Here is a 17,541-nt window from a genome sequence, read left to right on the forward strand (position 1 = left end):
TCATCACGCCCAACAATCACGAGTTTGAAGCTCGTCACAGTCATTCAATCCCGGAATCTTACTCGGAATACCACAGACAAGGTTTAGACTTTACGGATTCTCATAAAGGCCGCCATCAATTCTAGCTTATACCACGAAGACTCTGATCTCACGGAATGGAAGGCTCGATTGTTAGGCGAGAGCAACCATGCATCTGCATCAAGAATCCAAGAGATACACACTCTAGCTTTCGCTTGTAGAACGGAAGTGGTTGTCAGACACGCGTTCATAGGGACGGATGATGATGAGTGTCACGGATCATCACATCCATCAGGTTGAAGTACGAATGGTATCTTAGAACAGGAATAAATTGAATTGAATAGAAAATAGTAGTAATTGCATTAAAACTTGAGGGACAGCAGAGCTCCACACCCTTAATCTATGGTGTATAGAAACTCCACCGTTGAAAATACATAAGTAATGAAGGTTCAGGCATGGCCGAATGGCCAGCCCCCAAAATGTGATCACAGGATAAAAAATACAATTCAGGATCCAGGATCGGTCAAAAGACCTTGAATACAATAGTAAAATGTCCTATTTATACTAGACTAGCTACTAGGGTTTACAGAAGTAAGTAATTGATGCAGAAATCCACTTCTGGGGCCCACTTGGTGTGTGCTTGGGCTGAGCTTGAGCTTTACACGTGCAGAGGCTTCTTTTGGAGTTGAACTCCAAGTTGTAACGTATTTTTGGCGTTCAACTCTGGTTCGTGACGTATTTCTGGCGTTTGACTCCAGAATGCAGCATGAAACTGGCGTTGAGCGCAAGTTTACGTCAGCTAATCACGAATAAAGTATGGACTATTATATATTGCTGGAAAGCTCTGGATGTCTACTTTCCAACGCTATTGAGAGCGCGCCATTTGGAGTTCTGTAGCTCCAGAAAATTCATTTCGAGTGCAGGGAGGTCAGAATCCAACAACATCAGCAGTCCTTTGTCAGCCTCCTTATCAGAGTTTTGCTCAGGTCCCTCAATTTCAGCCAGAAATTACCTGAAATCACAAAAAAATACACAAACTCATAGTAAAGTCCAGAAATGTGAATTTAGCATAAAAACTAATAAAAACATCCCTAAAAGTAGCTAGATTATACTAAAAACTATCTAAAAACAATGCCAAAAAGCGTATAAATTATCCGCTCATCAATAACATATTACGAAAAATGGAAGTACAGAGGTTTTCTGTAATAAGTTACTTGATGCGTTGAGACCCAGTGCAGTCCCTATTGTACTTGGTTTAATTCTAAACAAACCGTAGCCGGTTTCTAGTGTGTTTTTCTCCAATTTAAAGGAGTTAGCCAACTCCTTTAGTAGTTTGTGATGGACCCTCATTGGCGAGATGTGCATCATTCTCCCGAAACCTAAATCCCAAACAATTGCTTTCTTTTTCTCACTCATTTGTTCAAATTTTTCACTCAACAAATGGGTTGCACATTTCAAGTCTTTGGTTTCGCTGTAAACAAAGCAAAATTAGAGTCATTAGAATAAAATATATTTGTATTAGGAAGTTGACTTGTTCTAGGACATATATTTTTGTGCTTACATTGTATTTTTTTACATCCTGATTTTTGCTTGCCATTTTTACTGCAATGAAAAAGAGATGCTGTCAACAGATAAAAAATACACTAAAAAAATCAGAGACATACACCCATAGATCAGTCAAATACACCCCATACTGCAATGACAATGAGATGCTGTCAATAGATAACAAATACACCCAAAAATCAAAGAAATACACCCATAAACCAGCCAGATACATCCTATACTGCAATAAATATGAGATGCTGTCAATAGGTAAAAAATACACCAAAAAATCAGAGACATACGCCCATAGATAAGTTAGATACACCCAATATCAGCCACATACATCCAAACCCAGTCCTATATCTATTTTGTTTTTTTTTTTAATTAAACGAAGTTATATCAGTTGAAAATCATATTCAATTCAGCTAAACATCAATAAAATGACACTACATGATCAAGCACAATTAGAATAATAAATGTTAGACTTCAAAACTCTTAATATATATATATATATACACCCCCCCCCCCACAATCTGCCATATACACCCGACAATCGGCCATATACACCCAAAAATCAGTTAGAAGAGGAAGAGTCTTTCATGTAAACATGGACAAACCTACTTAAAAAATATGTAAACATGCAGAAAATATATACCAAACAGATCAAAATCCTCGTTAAAGCATTCACTAGAAGTATGTAAGATAGCATAAACCAACAACAGTTTCATCAGAATAGTAAAATAAGAAGAATAGTAAAATCTAGAAGAACCTAGAAGAAACAGAGCAAGAAATAGTAATGATATAGTGCTTCGATTTCGAAATCAGAAACAGATATGCGAAAACCCTTGAAGAACAGTAAAACAGTACGTTACCTTGGATAATGTTTCTTCCTTTTTTCTGCTGATTTTTTATGGAGATTTCTATTTTTTGTTCTTGATTTATTCTAATATTCGCGAGCAGTTCAAACGTTTCTTCAGATTTTTAATTTGTTTCGAATGTGCTTTGAAACTTGACAGTTTGCGTTTTGCTTGAGAGGGAAGAGGAACAGTGCGCCATAATGAACGCGTTTTGGAAAACGTAACTATTGTGTGAGGCGCGTGCGTTTGACGCTCCATACTAAGGAGTGAGTGCGCGTGGTTTTTTTCTGGGTTGGGCCAACTTGTAAAGCTTGTAAGCTAAAAAGACTTGTATATGTAGCAGGCCTGATTTATTTATTCTAATTATTTACATAAAAGTATTTTTATACTAAAATAATACACTACAAGAAAAACACCCAAAAAAATGATGCCTTAGGCTACGGCTACGCTTTTTGAGCTACGGCTACGCTTTCTGGAGTGATTCCTATTCGGCCGTTGCCTATTCTCAAAGGCTACGCTTTTCAGCACCAAGGGCTATGCTTTTGGCATTTAGGAATAGGCTACGCTTTTCAAGTGATACTGTCCAGGACCAAAAGCTACGCTTTTTAGCTTCCATTTTTACCAGAATAGGCTACGCTTTTCAACGCTACTGCATCACTTATAAAACGTAGCCGCATTGTATATTATAGCTACTCTATATAAGAGTAGCCTTAAATACTCTTTTTTTTTTAATTTTCTATATAACCATAGCTACTCTATATACGTCTAGCCTTAGGTCCTTCATTGTTTTTTTTAATTATATATATTCTAATAATTTTTTATACAACATAATATTTAATAATATTATTATATATAATTTTACATTTTTAATTAAATGAGTTAAATATTGTAAAATAAAATTAAACACATAATTATACTAAATAATTTTTTAAATAATAATAATCATCTTTACACAATTCAAAGACATAATCTTAAGAAGAGATAATTTAAGTCACATGAAACTTGTATCACATATCAATTAAAATGCGAAGTTTGCACTCTATATCCGAAAAGAACTTAACAAACAAAAAATCATTAATCTTCTAATCTCGGCATAATGACTAAAAAATATTCTGAAGCACCTTCAAATTCTTCTCAAACACATCTTTTTCATGCTGATCTTCATCACCATCAAGAAAACTCTTGGCCTTAACAATTGTATCAATGTTCATTTCCTTGTTCATTCCCAGCAAGAACTAATTTCCAAGCAGTTATTGCCCTGCTTACAGTTGTAGATTATCATAATTCAAAAAGAGAACCATGTAAGGATTTTGCATACTGATTCACCACCATACGCAATCAATACAAGATTATGTTGAAGGAAATGACCGGGCTACTTACAAATATTCTTTTGACCATTCTCGCGACACATGAAGAAAACAAAATCATAGAACCGAATGAATTCTGAAAAGTCTGCCTGGCAAGAACAACAAATGAAGCACATGTTCCAATTGCAAGTATCTTATTAAAGATTAAAAATACAAGAAAACAAACTTGTTTCTTTTCTATTATTCCCATTAAAGCTGAATGCTAAATTCACAAAATCATGCCAATCAGCTTAATTTCAAGTGCAAAAGAGAAAAAATGGCGTTGTCTCAAAGAGTGAAGTGAGAATCATCAACCTAAATTGTAAAATTAAAAATGAATTGAGACAGATATATCAATTTTGCACCAATATCCCAAATGCAAAAGGAAAAACCATAAAGTAAATAAAACTGTGCTCTTTCCACTGTTATTTAATCATGTCACTCAATCAAACACAACACAACAAAACAAAACAAAAAAAATTTTTGGGGGTACCAATAATGGTAGGAAAAACCATGGAAGCTGGAAAACAACATAACTAAGGGTAAATTAAATAAACAAAGAAAGAAAAGAAAAGAACATTGCTCACAAAAGCTAAACAGAATTGAGGGTGTATTATTGAAAAGATATATGTATAGTTGATGAGCGGATAATTTATACGCTTTTTGGCATTGTTTTTAGGTAGTTTTTAGTAAGTTCAAGCTACTTTTAGGGATGTTTTCATTAGTTTTTATGTTAAATTCACATTTCTGGACTTTACTATGAGTTTGTGTGTTTTTCTGTGATTTCAGGTAATTTCTGGCTGAAATTGAGGGACTTGAGCAAAACTCTGATAGGAGGCTGACAAAGGACTGCTGATGCTGTTGGAATCTGACCTCCCTGCACTCGAAATGGATTTTCTGGAGCTACAGAACTCCAAATGGCGCTCTCTCAATGCTGTTGGAAAGTAGATATTCAGAGCTTTCCAGCAATATATAATAGTCCATACTTTATTCGGGAATTGATGATGTAAACTGGTGCTCAACGCCAGTTCCATGCTGCTGTCTGGAGTAAAACGCCAGAAACACGTCACGACCCGAAGTTGAACGCCCAAAACACGTTACAACTTGGCGTTCAACTCCAAAAGAAGACTCAGCTCATGTAACATTCAAGCTCAGCCCAAACATACACTAAGTGGGCCCCGGAAGTGGATTTATGCATCAATTACTTACTTCTGTAAACCCTAGCAGCTAATTTATTATAAATAGGACTTTTTACTAGTGTATTAGCTATCTCTGGACGCCTAGTCCTTATACCTTCATGGGGGCTGGCCATTCGGCCATGCCTGATCCTTTCACTTATGTATTTTTAACGGTGGAGTTTCTACACACCATAGATTAAGGGTGTGGAGCTCTGCTGTACCTCAAGTTTTAATACAATTACTACTGTTTCTATTCAATTCTCTTTATTCCTATTCTAAGATATTCGTTGCACTTCAACTTGATGAATGTGATGATCCGTGACACTCATCATCATTCTCACCTATGAACGCGCGTGACTGACAACTACTTCCGTTCTACCTTAGGCCGGGCGCATATCTCTTGGATTCCTTAAACAGAATCTTCGTGGTATAAGCTAGATTGATGGCGGCATTCATGAGAATCTGGAAAGTCTAAACCTTATCTGTGGTATTCCGAGTAGGATTCTGGGATAGAATGACTATGACGAGCTGCAAACTCCTGAAGGCTGGGCGTTGATGATAGACGCAAAAGAATCAAGGGATTCTATTCCAACCTGATTGAGAACCGACAGATGATTAGCCGTGCTGTGACAGAGCATTTGGACCTTTTTCACTGAGAGGATGGGATGTAGCCATTGACAACGGTGATGCCCTACATACAGCTTGCCATGGAAAGGAGTAAGAAGGATTGAAGGAAGAAGTAGGAAAGTAGAAAAAGAAAGGGCACAGTATCTCCATACGCTTATCTGAAATTCCCACTATTAATTTACATAAGTATTTCTATCCTATTTTAATTATCTTTATTTTCTGTTTATTATTTATTATTATTCAAAATTCCATAATCAATTATTATCCGCCTGACTGAGATTTATAAGATGATCATAGCTTGCTTCATACCAACAATCTCTGTGGGATCGACCCATACTCACGTAAGGTTTATTACTTGGACGACCCAGTACACTTGCTGGTTAGTTGAACGGAGTTGTGTCCACATATAGCAAAGAGCCATTATAATTATTCCATACAACAACAAAGAATACTACATTAATGATCACAATTTCGTCCACCAATAGTTAACTAGTCTAGGCATTTAAAAAGTAAATAAAAAACAATCTTTTTGAATGAAAGCTAAGAATCCCAATTCTAGAGTCCTAGATTGGATTGAAGCCATGTGAAAAATTGGTCAATTACCTTGATAAAGGACATCATCATCAACGTCATCATCTACTTGAAAGTTATCAGTTTTGCACTTGATATTCAACCACTTATTGACCAATGTCTTGGGCCATGAAAGCTTCACTAAATAAAGGAGAGTAAGCAATTTATTAACCAAAGATGGAAGTTCAGAAGAAACAGAATAAAAGGGCTATAAAAAACTCACCTTATCCAAATTATCAGTGTAAACAGAATCAGGAGAACTTGTTTGATTACTTACTTTAACTGAGATAAAAGCTGAATCTGAATTATATATTAGCAGAAAAACCACAAGAGAAGGACAGGTCAAAAAAGTCTATACTTGTTAACAAGAATTTAGAAATAAGTTAATCAGATTTATATTTTGCGCGCGCAGCTTTTGATCTCTATTAATCTTACCGAATCCTTGATAATACTGTTTACACAAAGCTACCTCCAAAATGGGAGCTGAAGCAGGATACTCAGGCAAATGAAGCAAGATGCAAAATCAAAAAGTAAAATTCAAACGAAGCAAGCAACATAAGCACAAAAAATTAACTTTAACTCCTATCATGTACTATTCATACAGTAAAATAAAAATGTTCACTCAAACAGAATTCAGAGTAGATTCATAAGATAATAAGCCTGCTCATTAAATTAAATAAATAAGATACAATACCACGGTATCTATTTGATTGATCACTTACTTTTTCTCTTCTCAACTTGTTGGTTTTTTATTATTCTCATTAAAGCTGAATGCAAAATTCACAAAATCATGCCAATCAGCTTAATTTCAAGTGCAAAAGGGGAAAACGGCATTGCTTCAAACAGTAAAATGAGAATTATCAACCTAAATTGTAAATTAAAAATGAATTGAGACAGATATATCAATTTTGCACCAATATCACCAATGCAATTGATGGACCAAACATGAATCCCCTGGCTTAATCTATTTTTGGCGAATCAGTACCCAAAAAAGAACCTATAACCCTAAAACCCCCCAAAAAAGAACTTATCTGTATGTGAAACTGTAATAGTGACTAATTTTACTTAATTTTGATAAGTTTTATACCAAAACGATCTGAAATAGGATGATGTAAATACCATGATAAATCCTATCTCTTCAGGGTCTAGTTCTTCCATGATCAAAGCTGCATATTCTTTAGCCTACTGCTGTATGTTTGAGAGTTTTTTTGTTGTGGCACTAAGGCAGATGGTCTGAAAATAGAATTGATCATATAAACCTCTTTAATTTTTCTGATTTTTCTAATTTTTCTGTTGATGAATTTAAAAAGAAAATTCATATATATTTTAATGTAATTACTGCACACAACAGTATATAAAATACAGTATGATGCATCTGAGAACAAATAAACAACTTACCTAGCCTTTGCCATATCTTCCTCAAGGCATCTCACACACTCTGCAGCTTTTTCCAAGGACTTCTTAGCCACTTCCTTTGATAATGAAAACAATATCTATTACAAACCTTCAATACAGAAAACTCAGGAATAAAAACTTAAACTTAATTAAGTTTTAGTCGTTGAGATGATAAAAAAAATTCATATAAAGTGGGACATTGATTTATATACTGTATACAAGGATAACTAGAGAAGCAGAAGGCTAAACTCTCCTTGCAGAACTAACAAAAGCTAATATCGTGAACTATAAATAGTTAAATGGGCTTGTTCACATTTCAACTTTCAAGCTCAAAGGGTTTATGCATGAGAGGACATCATATATGTTCTTAATGAACATTTGGGAGAGTGGGTTCAAAACAGAAATATGGAATTGAAACATTGTTTCCGAGAGTCAAAACATCTACTTTACCTGTGAACAATCAATTAAAGCAGCAAGGTCATTTCTACCAACATCTTTGACAACTGAAAGATATGCAAAGAGCATTCAATTAACAATACTTATAATAGTTGTGTCTAAAAAGTAATGTAAAATGCTTATAGTTTTCTTAGGATACCATTCAATTAACTTTGGCTCTTATCCACACTACACTCTTACTTTCAAAATTTTCACTTGACAATTGCAAGTTTTCTGTGTTACCAACAATGTTCCTTCAAGTTATAGTTTAGCAAATTTCCCCCAATTGTTAATAATAAGCTATGGGTTTGAAAAAAGCTGAAATCTAGGAATAGACCAGCATTTCAAGAATCATTAGACCTAACTCAACTCAATGGTGGAAATTAATTAGCCACTTACAACATTCTTGCATTGTGCTCCACATGAAGTTTATATTGAACTATCACAACCAAGTTTATGTCATAACAATTTTTACAAACCCTCATGCCAATAACTCACAGAACAAACAGAGTTCAGCAAAAAAATAAATAAATAACAAATAAAAAAAATCAAACACAAACAATTTTAAACCACAGGTTCTAGCAGAAAGCCAATTACCCACACTAACAGTTTAAAAGAAAAAAAAGTATCAAAGAGAAACATTTAATCAAGTACAAAAACTTTCAAAACAAAAAGTGTTTCAATATTACACACATAACACATTAAATCATTCACCTATTCAAGAAATTAACTTCAGTCTCAGAAAAGAATTACCATAAGAATCAGCAACTGAGGGAAAAATTGTAGTTCTAGTCAAAATGGGTATAAGTAACTATAATGTCCCCATTTTTATAGATGAATACCTAGATTTCTTTCAATTCAATTTACAATTCAGCTCACCTTTCTTCTTCCTCTTCTACTTCTTCTCTACTCCTTGTCTTCTTTTCATTCTTTACATTCTTCAAACCATTTCTGTTTCTTGCTAACCAAAAAATCGTTCAAACTGCAAGAACTCTGTTAGAAACAGGAAGCTGAAAATAGGAAGCTGAAAACAGAGAAACGGAAGCCAACTTATTCATTGAGAAATCACAGAAACAAAAGCTTATTAACGCTGCATTTGGATTCAGTCTCAGAAACAAAAATACAGAGAAAATAGACAAGCTATATTAAATCACAGTTCACAAACCCTAAAATACCACACATCTTCATCAAAAACAGCATGCATGTTATCAAATTACAGTTCACAAACCCATATTTCAGAGATTAAAACCCGCAAATTAAAACCCCTAAATAGGAACCCTAAGCCACTGATCAATTTCAGAAGCCAATAGAAATCAATACATACCTATTCAATGATTTGAGCACAGCGAAGACGATGATGAGAAGCACGGAGATGACGATGGTGAGAGCGGCGCAACGACGATGGTGAGGGCCGCACAGCGACGATGGTGACGGCGGCACAGCGACGATCAGTGCAAGTGATGGCGAAGAGGAGTGACGACGGTCAATGTGGAGAGTAGTGCAGGTGAGTCGTGAGTGGGAGGCGACGACTCTCAATGGCGAGAGTGAGAGGGTTTCCGCTTGTAGTGAGAGGGTCAATGGCGAGAGTGAGAGGATCAATGGCGAGACCGAGAGTGAGAGGGTCAATGGCGAGAGTGAAGAGAGTGAGTGGGGGGCGACGATGGTGAGCTATCGAGGGTTTACGAGGATGAAGGTGACTGAGCTATCAAAGGTGACTGAGACTCAAGAAGTTTGCTAAGTTTTACTAAGTGTTAAGGTCATCACTCATCAGTTTGCTTTCAGGAAAAACAAGGAAAAAAAATTACTAAAAGTTAAGTTTTTGGCTCTAGAGACATTAGGCATCATTTTTTAAATGCATCTAAAATTTAACAAATAGGTTATCTTTTAAAAGTGTCTCCTTTGATATGAAAAAGTGAACCTATAGATATCAATCTACGGTTACGTTTTATAAGTGATATCTTTAATACCTAAGATTACGCTTTTTAAATGATGCCGCATTTGTGTATCCTTTTCTCTTATAAAAAGGCAACACAGAGAAAAGCGTAGCTTATTCTATGAATAAGCTACGCTTTTCAAATGTAGCCTAAAAAAAGTGTGGTTGAATGGGTATTTTTCTTGTAGTGATAATTAAAATATAAATAAATATATTAAAGAATTTAGCAAAATATGCCGAAAATTTGTTTATTTCATCTATTAGTTTTGCATAAAAACATAATTATCTTGTGATTATTTTATATTCTATACAAAAAAAATTGAATTGAAATCTTATAAATAGCTCAATAATAAAGAGTATTTTAAAAACAAAAATATATATACAAAATACAAATCATCTTTTTAATTCCCATTATATATGCAAAATATATGGTAAAAAAGCAAAAACTTATGCTCCTTAAAAAAACATGCATTTGTTTATATTTTGTTGGTGATATATGGATTTATTTAGAGTAATATCCAAATTAGCCCATAAAAAAATTTTAGGGAGAGAATTTAGTCTTTAATAAATTTTAATTACTACATTAGTATCTAAACTTTTATTTCATTAGACATATTAATTCTTAAATTAGATTATTCATCTATATAAAAGAATTGATATGAGAATTTTAAAAATTTTTAAAAACTAATATGTTTTTATGAAATAATGATACTTTTTATTAAAATTTAACATCAGAATTGATATGTCTAATAAAATAAAATATTAAATTTTATTGAGAGTTTGACTAAGTTTTTTGGGGACTAATTATTGAATTTTTTCTATTATAAAATAAAAAAATACTTTATTTCTCCAAAAAAATTATTCAACTTTTAATTTCTTGAATCCAACTCTTTTTTTGGGGGACAAGTTCCTCTTGTTTCAACAAATTTCAAATATCTATACTTCTCAACTCCTTCTGTATTTTTAATTTGGAAAAAGTATTTACTTCTGATTCTGTGCTTTTAATTTAAAAAAATATATATATCTTAATTTTAATTTTGAAAAAATTTAATTTGGTTTAATTTGGATGAGAAGAAAAGTTGAGGAGTTGAGTACTAGATAGACAATAAATATGATTTCTTCAATATCACTTGTGGCAATGACAACCACTGTTAAACTAAATTAAGTTTTTTTAAAATTAAGTGATTGGAAAACACCATTTTTATATACTTTTGTGTACTCTTATATATTCTTAGAGACAATAATAGTGATTATTATTAACGCCAATGATAATGTCCGGTATTCAACATTTCAATTTTTCTTCTCACTGAGTGAAGTTCGCTAGAAAATGTGGCAAACTCTATAAAAATAAAGAAATTCAGATTCCGGCTAGGACGAACTAACCTAAATGCCAAAAAAAAAAGTATTTCAGAAATTAAAGTCTACTTCATTTTGTTTTGGAAAAATAAATATTTTTTTATTTTAGCATAGAAAAAAAATCCCTAATTATTTGCCCAACCCTTTAACTTTTATTGTTTTTTCTTTTTCATTTAGGGCCTTTAGTATTTCAGTGAAAAGTTGGGAGATTAGATTTTAGAAGGGAGGGAAAAGCAGCATGCGCAGGCCCAATGAAGTTTTGATGCTAGGCAAGCCATATTCAATAACCCAACAAGCTTTGAAAAAAACAAAAAAACTGGGAGGCGAAAGAAGTTAACTGTCCAAAAAAAAAAGAAGTTAGGAACAGCGATGGAAGATACAATTTACAAAGTAAAAATCAAATCGGTGACGCAGCAGCGTGAGCGTCACCTTCATAGCCGCCTCCGAGCGCACAGATTTTGTTCCAGATGTGGTCGGACACGGGCACAACTGAGAGCCTAGGCTGCCTGAAGAGAGCGAAGCCTTTCATCTCAGGATCCCCTTTGATCTCCTTGAGGTCCACCGGCCTCCGCATCTCTCCCACCGCCTTGACATCGACAGCACCCCCGGCGTCCCCCTCTTGGTACCACTGGCGCACCACTGTGACAACTCCGACGATGCGGCGGGCCTTGTTGCCGGAGTGGTAGAAGAAGCAGAGATCGTGGAGGGACATGGACTTGAGGTAGTTCTGGGCCTGCCTGTTCTTGACTCCATCCCACTTGGTTATGCCTCCGTTGGCTGCTTGGTCCTCCCACGACCACTCAGACGCCTCTGTTTTCAGTAGATAGTACATCTTTCTCTCCTTACTTCTTGTTAGGACCGAGTGAGTAAATGAATAAATACGTGTTGGCAACCGTGCCCTTGCCCCTCTCCTTCCCTGGCTGGACTGGACTCTTCTCTCCAACGGGTTACGGGCCGCTTCGTTGCTCAGATTCCCGCTCGATGTATTTATTCCATAGTTGTAACTAGGGGTGTTTTAAATCAAAACCGATCCAAATTAAATATTCATCCAATTCAATTCAAACCGAAAATCGATTAAAATCGAATTAATTCGGATTTGATTGGATTATATTTTTTGTAAACCGTTGGATTGATCGAATTTTGGATTTACTTTTTATAACCGATCCAATCCAATCCAATCCAAACCGCACAATGTACTATAATATTATTATTATATTTACAATTATATTTATTCAATTTGTTATACATTTTTCTATTATTTATGTATTATTATTATTTAATAAATATTTTATGTTTAAAATATTATTTATATATTTATTTTAACTAACCTATAATTTTATTTCTATTATTATGTTATCGTTGGCTTTTTAAGATATGTTAAGACTAGTTATGTCATTGTTGATTATTTAAAATTTGATGTTAAGACTTGTTATATGTATTTAATTTTTTTATTTAAAAAATCGCAAATCCAAACCGATCTAAACCGCTTGTAATCGGATTGGATCGGATCGGATTTTCAAAAAAAGTTCATTCAATTCAAACCGCACTGCACATAAATTAAGCATCCGGATCGGATGACTTTTTCCCTTAAAATCGAACCAAACCGCACCGCAAACACTCCTAGTTGTAACTTGTAAGAATTGAATTGATAAGTTACTAGTTGAATTGATAAAATTGGTCTTATTCAAAGTTGTGAGAACTGGACCGGTCAATAAATCGATAAAGTAACTAGTTCACTAGTTTGAAGATTTGACCTGAATTCAACCGAAATTTAACCGATTTAATTAAATATTAAATAAAATTATTAAAAATTATACATACAATGAAACATATAGCATGACCTTTTTTGTTACCATAACAATATCTGATAAATAAACTAAAATCTTATCTCTTCTTATTCTTTTCAAAATTAAAATAAAAAAATCTAAACCAACGTTTAATTTCCTAAATTTAGGGTAAAAGGAGAAATTAAAGAAAGAAATCATTGTAGAATTAACAATGCTAAAATGGAAGGAAATAAAGATGATGGCATGAGGATGAAGATTTTATTCTGTTTCTAGGCATGTCTTTTGCAACCTTTCTACTGGGTCTAACAAATTTGTATAAAGAAGCTGTAACACATGTATGTTCTCATATGCAAATCAATGTAAAACATCATGAAAAAATTAATCATATCACTACCAACTCTAATTCAGAAGTCAGAACTCATAACACAACAAACAGAAAAAAATATCAACTCACCCTAATTCAGATTCAGAACACAACAAACAGAAAAAGAAACAGCAACTCAAGAATCAGATCTTAGATTTTAGTAACTCAGTAAAATTAACAAAATACACGACCATAAATTGAAGCAAACAGAATTGAATCTTAAAAAATAGAACCTCAAAATCATAGAAATTAACAAAAGAAAAAACTAAAGCAGATCTATCAAAGACAGAGGAACCAAACTGACATGACGGAGGAACGAAACAGACGGCAAGACTATCGGCAAGGGGGGAACGGCGAGACAAACGGGATCGAGCAAACTTACCAACAATGGAGGAATCCAGCCGACCGCGCTTCGATCTGTAAGTCCACATGACGAAGATGAAAACGATGTAGAGAAGACGAGGATGGACGGCCAAAGGCGACGACGTGGAGGAGACGAGAAAGGACGGCCAAGAGCTTGAAGCACCCTTTATCTGTCACTGCCGACAGCGAGGCACCCTCTGGCTAACGAGAAGAGTTCGGCGACGGCGGAGGCAGTGACTGCTGTTGGCTGAGAGAGAGAGGGGCTGCTGGCTGAGAGAGAGAAGGGAGTAGCACCGTAATGGGTTAGGAATTTTGTGCCATTTTGGTGAGTGTGACTGATGAGAGTGAGCGAGAAGGGAGAAGGGATTGGGGCATTTGGGGTCTTCATGCATTTTTGTTTTTTTTTTTAACAAAACGATACCGTTTTTTATGTTGAATAGAAGAATCGGATCTTCGAAAAACCTGGACGGTTCATCCAATTTGCTGGTTAACCATCCGTTTGACCAATTTTTTAAAACTGGTTTTGGACATTAACCGGATTGCCCAACTGACCGGTTCTGAATTAATCCAGTCGAACCGATCGGTCCGGTCCGATTTTCAGAACTTTGGTCTTATCTAAATAAAAATTATAAAATAGTAAAAATTTTAAAATTAAAATTTAAGACATATATTTTTATTAATATTTTAAAAATAATCAAATTTTAAGAAATTATAATTAACAAGTTATAATTCAGTTATTATTAAATAAATAATAAAATTTTAATATTTTTATGATAAATTTTTTTTATTTTATTTTATATTAAAATATTTTTATATTTATTATATATTATATATATTTATTAAAAAATAATATTAATAAATATTATATAATTATAAAAAATAATTATATTATAATTAATAAAAATATTTGATATTTTTTATTTATACATATTTAATAATATTTATATTAATAATTGTGAATAATAAAAAATATAATTAATTTAAATATAAGTGAATATAAAATTAAAATAATATTAAAAAAATTATTGTGTAATTATATTATATAATTAATAATAAGCATATGAAATAATAAGAAATAACATAGTTTATAGTCAAAAAGAGTGTGCAATATAAGGAGAATTTAAGTTCAAATAACATTTTCATCAATTTTAGAATTTTTTTTTGAATAGTTTAATTGGATTAATTTTTCACTAATTTTTATCAAAATCTAATTCATCGATTTTTTAGTTGAATCAGTCAATTCGATTCAATTTTTACAACTATGATTTATTCATATTATTTCCGCCATCTTGTAATGTTTATATGAAGTTAATTGCTATGCCCATCTTGCACCTACAACCTCAAATCCACATCTTCTTCGGACTTGACGGCTCGACTGGTGGCAGAGCCTGACGACGGCCTCAACGTGGAGGTGCGGAGGCTGCTGGCAAAGAACGATCCCAACTTGTAATATGTGATTCTTGTACAGCGTTGAGGTGGTCTCGCGCCAAACCGCATCGGGATCGACTACTGAAACTGTAGAGCCATTGACGGCATCCTCCCCACTTTGTTGAGACTGCTGAGTTGCAACCTCTAGTTTCTGTGTGTAGAGCTTTTATGTAACACAAGTTATTATGATTAGTACGATAGATATACAGTTAATCTTTAATAATTTTATACCAGAAGATCAGATGTATGTTTACTCACATAATGGTTTTAAGACTGCTGATCAGCAAATCTCGTTTTGTTCTCCTTCAGTGTGTGAGTGTACTTGAATGTCTCCGCTAATATCACCTCACAATCCAACGATTTCGACTATATATGTTGCATTGAAACAATATGATTAGGATGCTTAGTAATAAAATGTAAAAGAATATAACTAAATTATTAACAGAGTTAAAGTCACTACACACCAGGCTAACTTTAGTCTTCATGAAGGTTGCTGAGTCGCCAGTATACTTAAACGATTTAGTGGATGTCCTGTTAGTTCTGTTGGTGAGACACCGATGTCTGAACTCCTCATTGGTCTTCTAATGAACTAACAGAACCTTCTTTATTTCTGATAAATTCAATGATACTCAACATTTTTTTTTGTAGTATATCTCACCTTTTATGTATTCGTATAATCGTATTAAATTAGATTAGATATCTTGAGCGCATTATCATACCATCACCGAATGTTTAACATATCTTCAATGCCTAAAAGTTTTCAGAAATTTCATAAAGAAATTGACGTTCTAGTTACTGAAAACCGGGCAGGATTTTCTATTGGTATGTGCACTTAAAGAAAGATGTCTTCCTACGGATGCCGATGACAAGACAAAACAAGCTAAGGAAAGGGGAACATATACGCATATCACTACGTTGAGTTGCTAGATGACTGTGGTTTCAGATCTGTGCTTCTTAAAACAGGACAAGTAGATTGGGCCAGGAGTTCTCTGCGATAACTTATGAACATGTTCCACCTGTTTACCTCTATGCTAATTCTTAAGGATAAAATAGTTTAATTATTTTTCGATTGTGATATGTTAGAATATACAAAAATGTTATTTGTACAATAAAATCAATCAGTAATATATTTGTGTATAAATATATGTGTGATTTAATTTATTTTCAATGTGTATTTATATTCTAATATATATTTTATACTAGTGGCTGATTTTAATGTACACGCAAGTAAGTAACATGGTTGTAGAATATATTTAGAATATTATATATTAATATGATATTTTGGTATATTTAATATTAATTTTATATTTATTTAAATTAAAACTTGAAAGAGTTTAAAAATTTGAAGCTTTTCTGTTTGTCTGCCTGCCTACAAAAGTGTGTTCACTTTGGAAATTAAAGTGACTTTGGGTCCATGATGTTGGTTATAATATGCAAAACAAGTTGAAAGGTTTACACCGGATACTTAGCTAATGCAACGTTTACACCGGGTACTTGGCTAATGAATCATGAAAAGATTACATTCCAAGTTTTCAATCTGAAGATTATGTCACTAGAAAAACTTATTACACACTGGTTTACAGTATGAAATTTCCCGAAACTGAAACAAGTGATAATTGGATTTTTATTGTTCACGGCTTTTGCTTCTTCTGTGTGTAGATATAGTCTATGTGGGCTGCAAGTGTTCTTCTCATCAAACACTCTTCTTTGCCCATGCCTTCACAAGTGTCCTTCTCTTCCAAAACCTTCAAGATTTAAGCATATACAAGACAAGGGCTCATGATGATTTGTAATTGTTATGTAATTGGCACTTGTCAGTAATAACTCCCGACAGAAAAAGTACGAACCAATTAAGGTTTAAGATTTATGATTTAAAGTCTAGAATTTAAAATAAAACAAAATAATTTTAAAAAAATTGGGTGAAGTATTATTCTTCTGAATAAATGAATGAATGAAACATACTCACCTCATTTTGAATATTGCTTGAAACATCAAAGCAAGATGCAGAGACAGGAGCAGTGGCAGGGGCAGGTCTGCCTGCATATGCAAGGGTTAACAAGAAAGAGAAGAAGACGGCTGCCGTGCAAACGCTTTCCTTTTTCATTCTTTGCTTTCTTTCCACAATACTCGCTCAGAGTTGATGCCAATTTATAGACATCGTGTTCAAGGGGCAGAGACGTAACTTCAGTTGGACTCTTAGTTAAATAAAAGTGAGTAATTATAGAGTACAATAAAATCAAGTTTGAATAACTGCAGACTCTCATGACTTGCTTATTCTGTTCACAGCCAATGATTGTGATTGGCATTCAACCATAGTGGACACACTCTCAAGGCTAAATATG

At 33.7% G+C, this 17,541-nt stretch overlaps 1 protein-coding gene and 1 long non-coding RNA gene across 2 annotated transcripts; both read right to left on the minus strand.

Moving 5' to 3' along the window:
• Positions 1–11,509: 11,509 nt before the first annotated feature.
• LOC112801205 (uncharacterized) lies at positions 11,510–13,970 on the minus strand. Its single transcript, XM_025843807.3, has 2 exons — positions 13,791–13,970; positions 11,510–12,261 (listed from the first exon to the last, which is right to left on the minus strand). Exon 2 carries the CDS (start codon positions 12,087–12,089, stop codon positions 11,655–11,657), a length of 435 nt encoding a protein of 144 aa, XP_025699592.1. The 5' UTR covers positions 12,090–12,261; positions 13,791–13,970; the 3' UTR covers positions 11,510–11,654.
• Positions 13,971–16,701: 2,731 nt separating this feature from the next.
• Positions 16,702–17,321, minus strand: LOC140184579 (uncharacterized). Its single transcript, XR_011881650.1, has 2 exons — positions 17,166–17,321; positions 16,702–16,944 (listed from the first exon to the last, which is right to left on the minus strand). It is a non-coding gene; the product is annotated as an uncharacterized lncRNA (long non-coding RNA).
• Between the last annotated feature and the right edge of the window lie 220 nt (positions 17,322–17,541).

Source organism: Arachis hypogaea, chromosome 5 (assembly GCF_003086295.3).
Source record: "Arachis hypogaea cultivar Tifrunner chromosome 5, arahy.Tifrunner.gnm2.J5K5, whole genome shotgun sequence".
Lineage (NCBI taxonomy): Eukaryota > Viridiplantae > Streptophyta > Magnoliopsida > Fabales > Fabaceae > Arachis > Arachis hypogaea.

Coding starts and splice junctions, on each gene's coding strand:
- LOC112801205 (XM_025843807.3), bottom strand. CDS start 12,089: ATGTACTATCTACTGAAAACAGAGGCGTCTGAGTGGTCGTGGGAGGAC.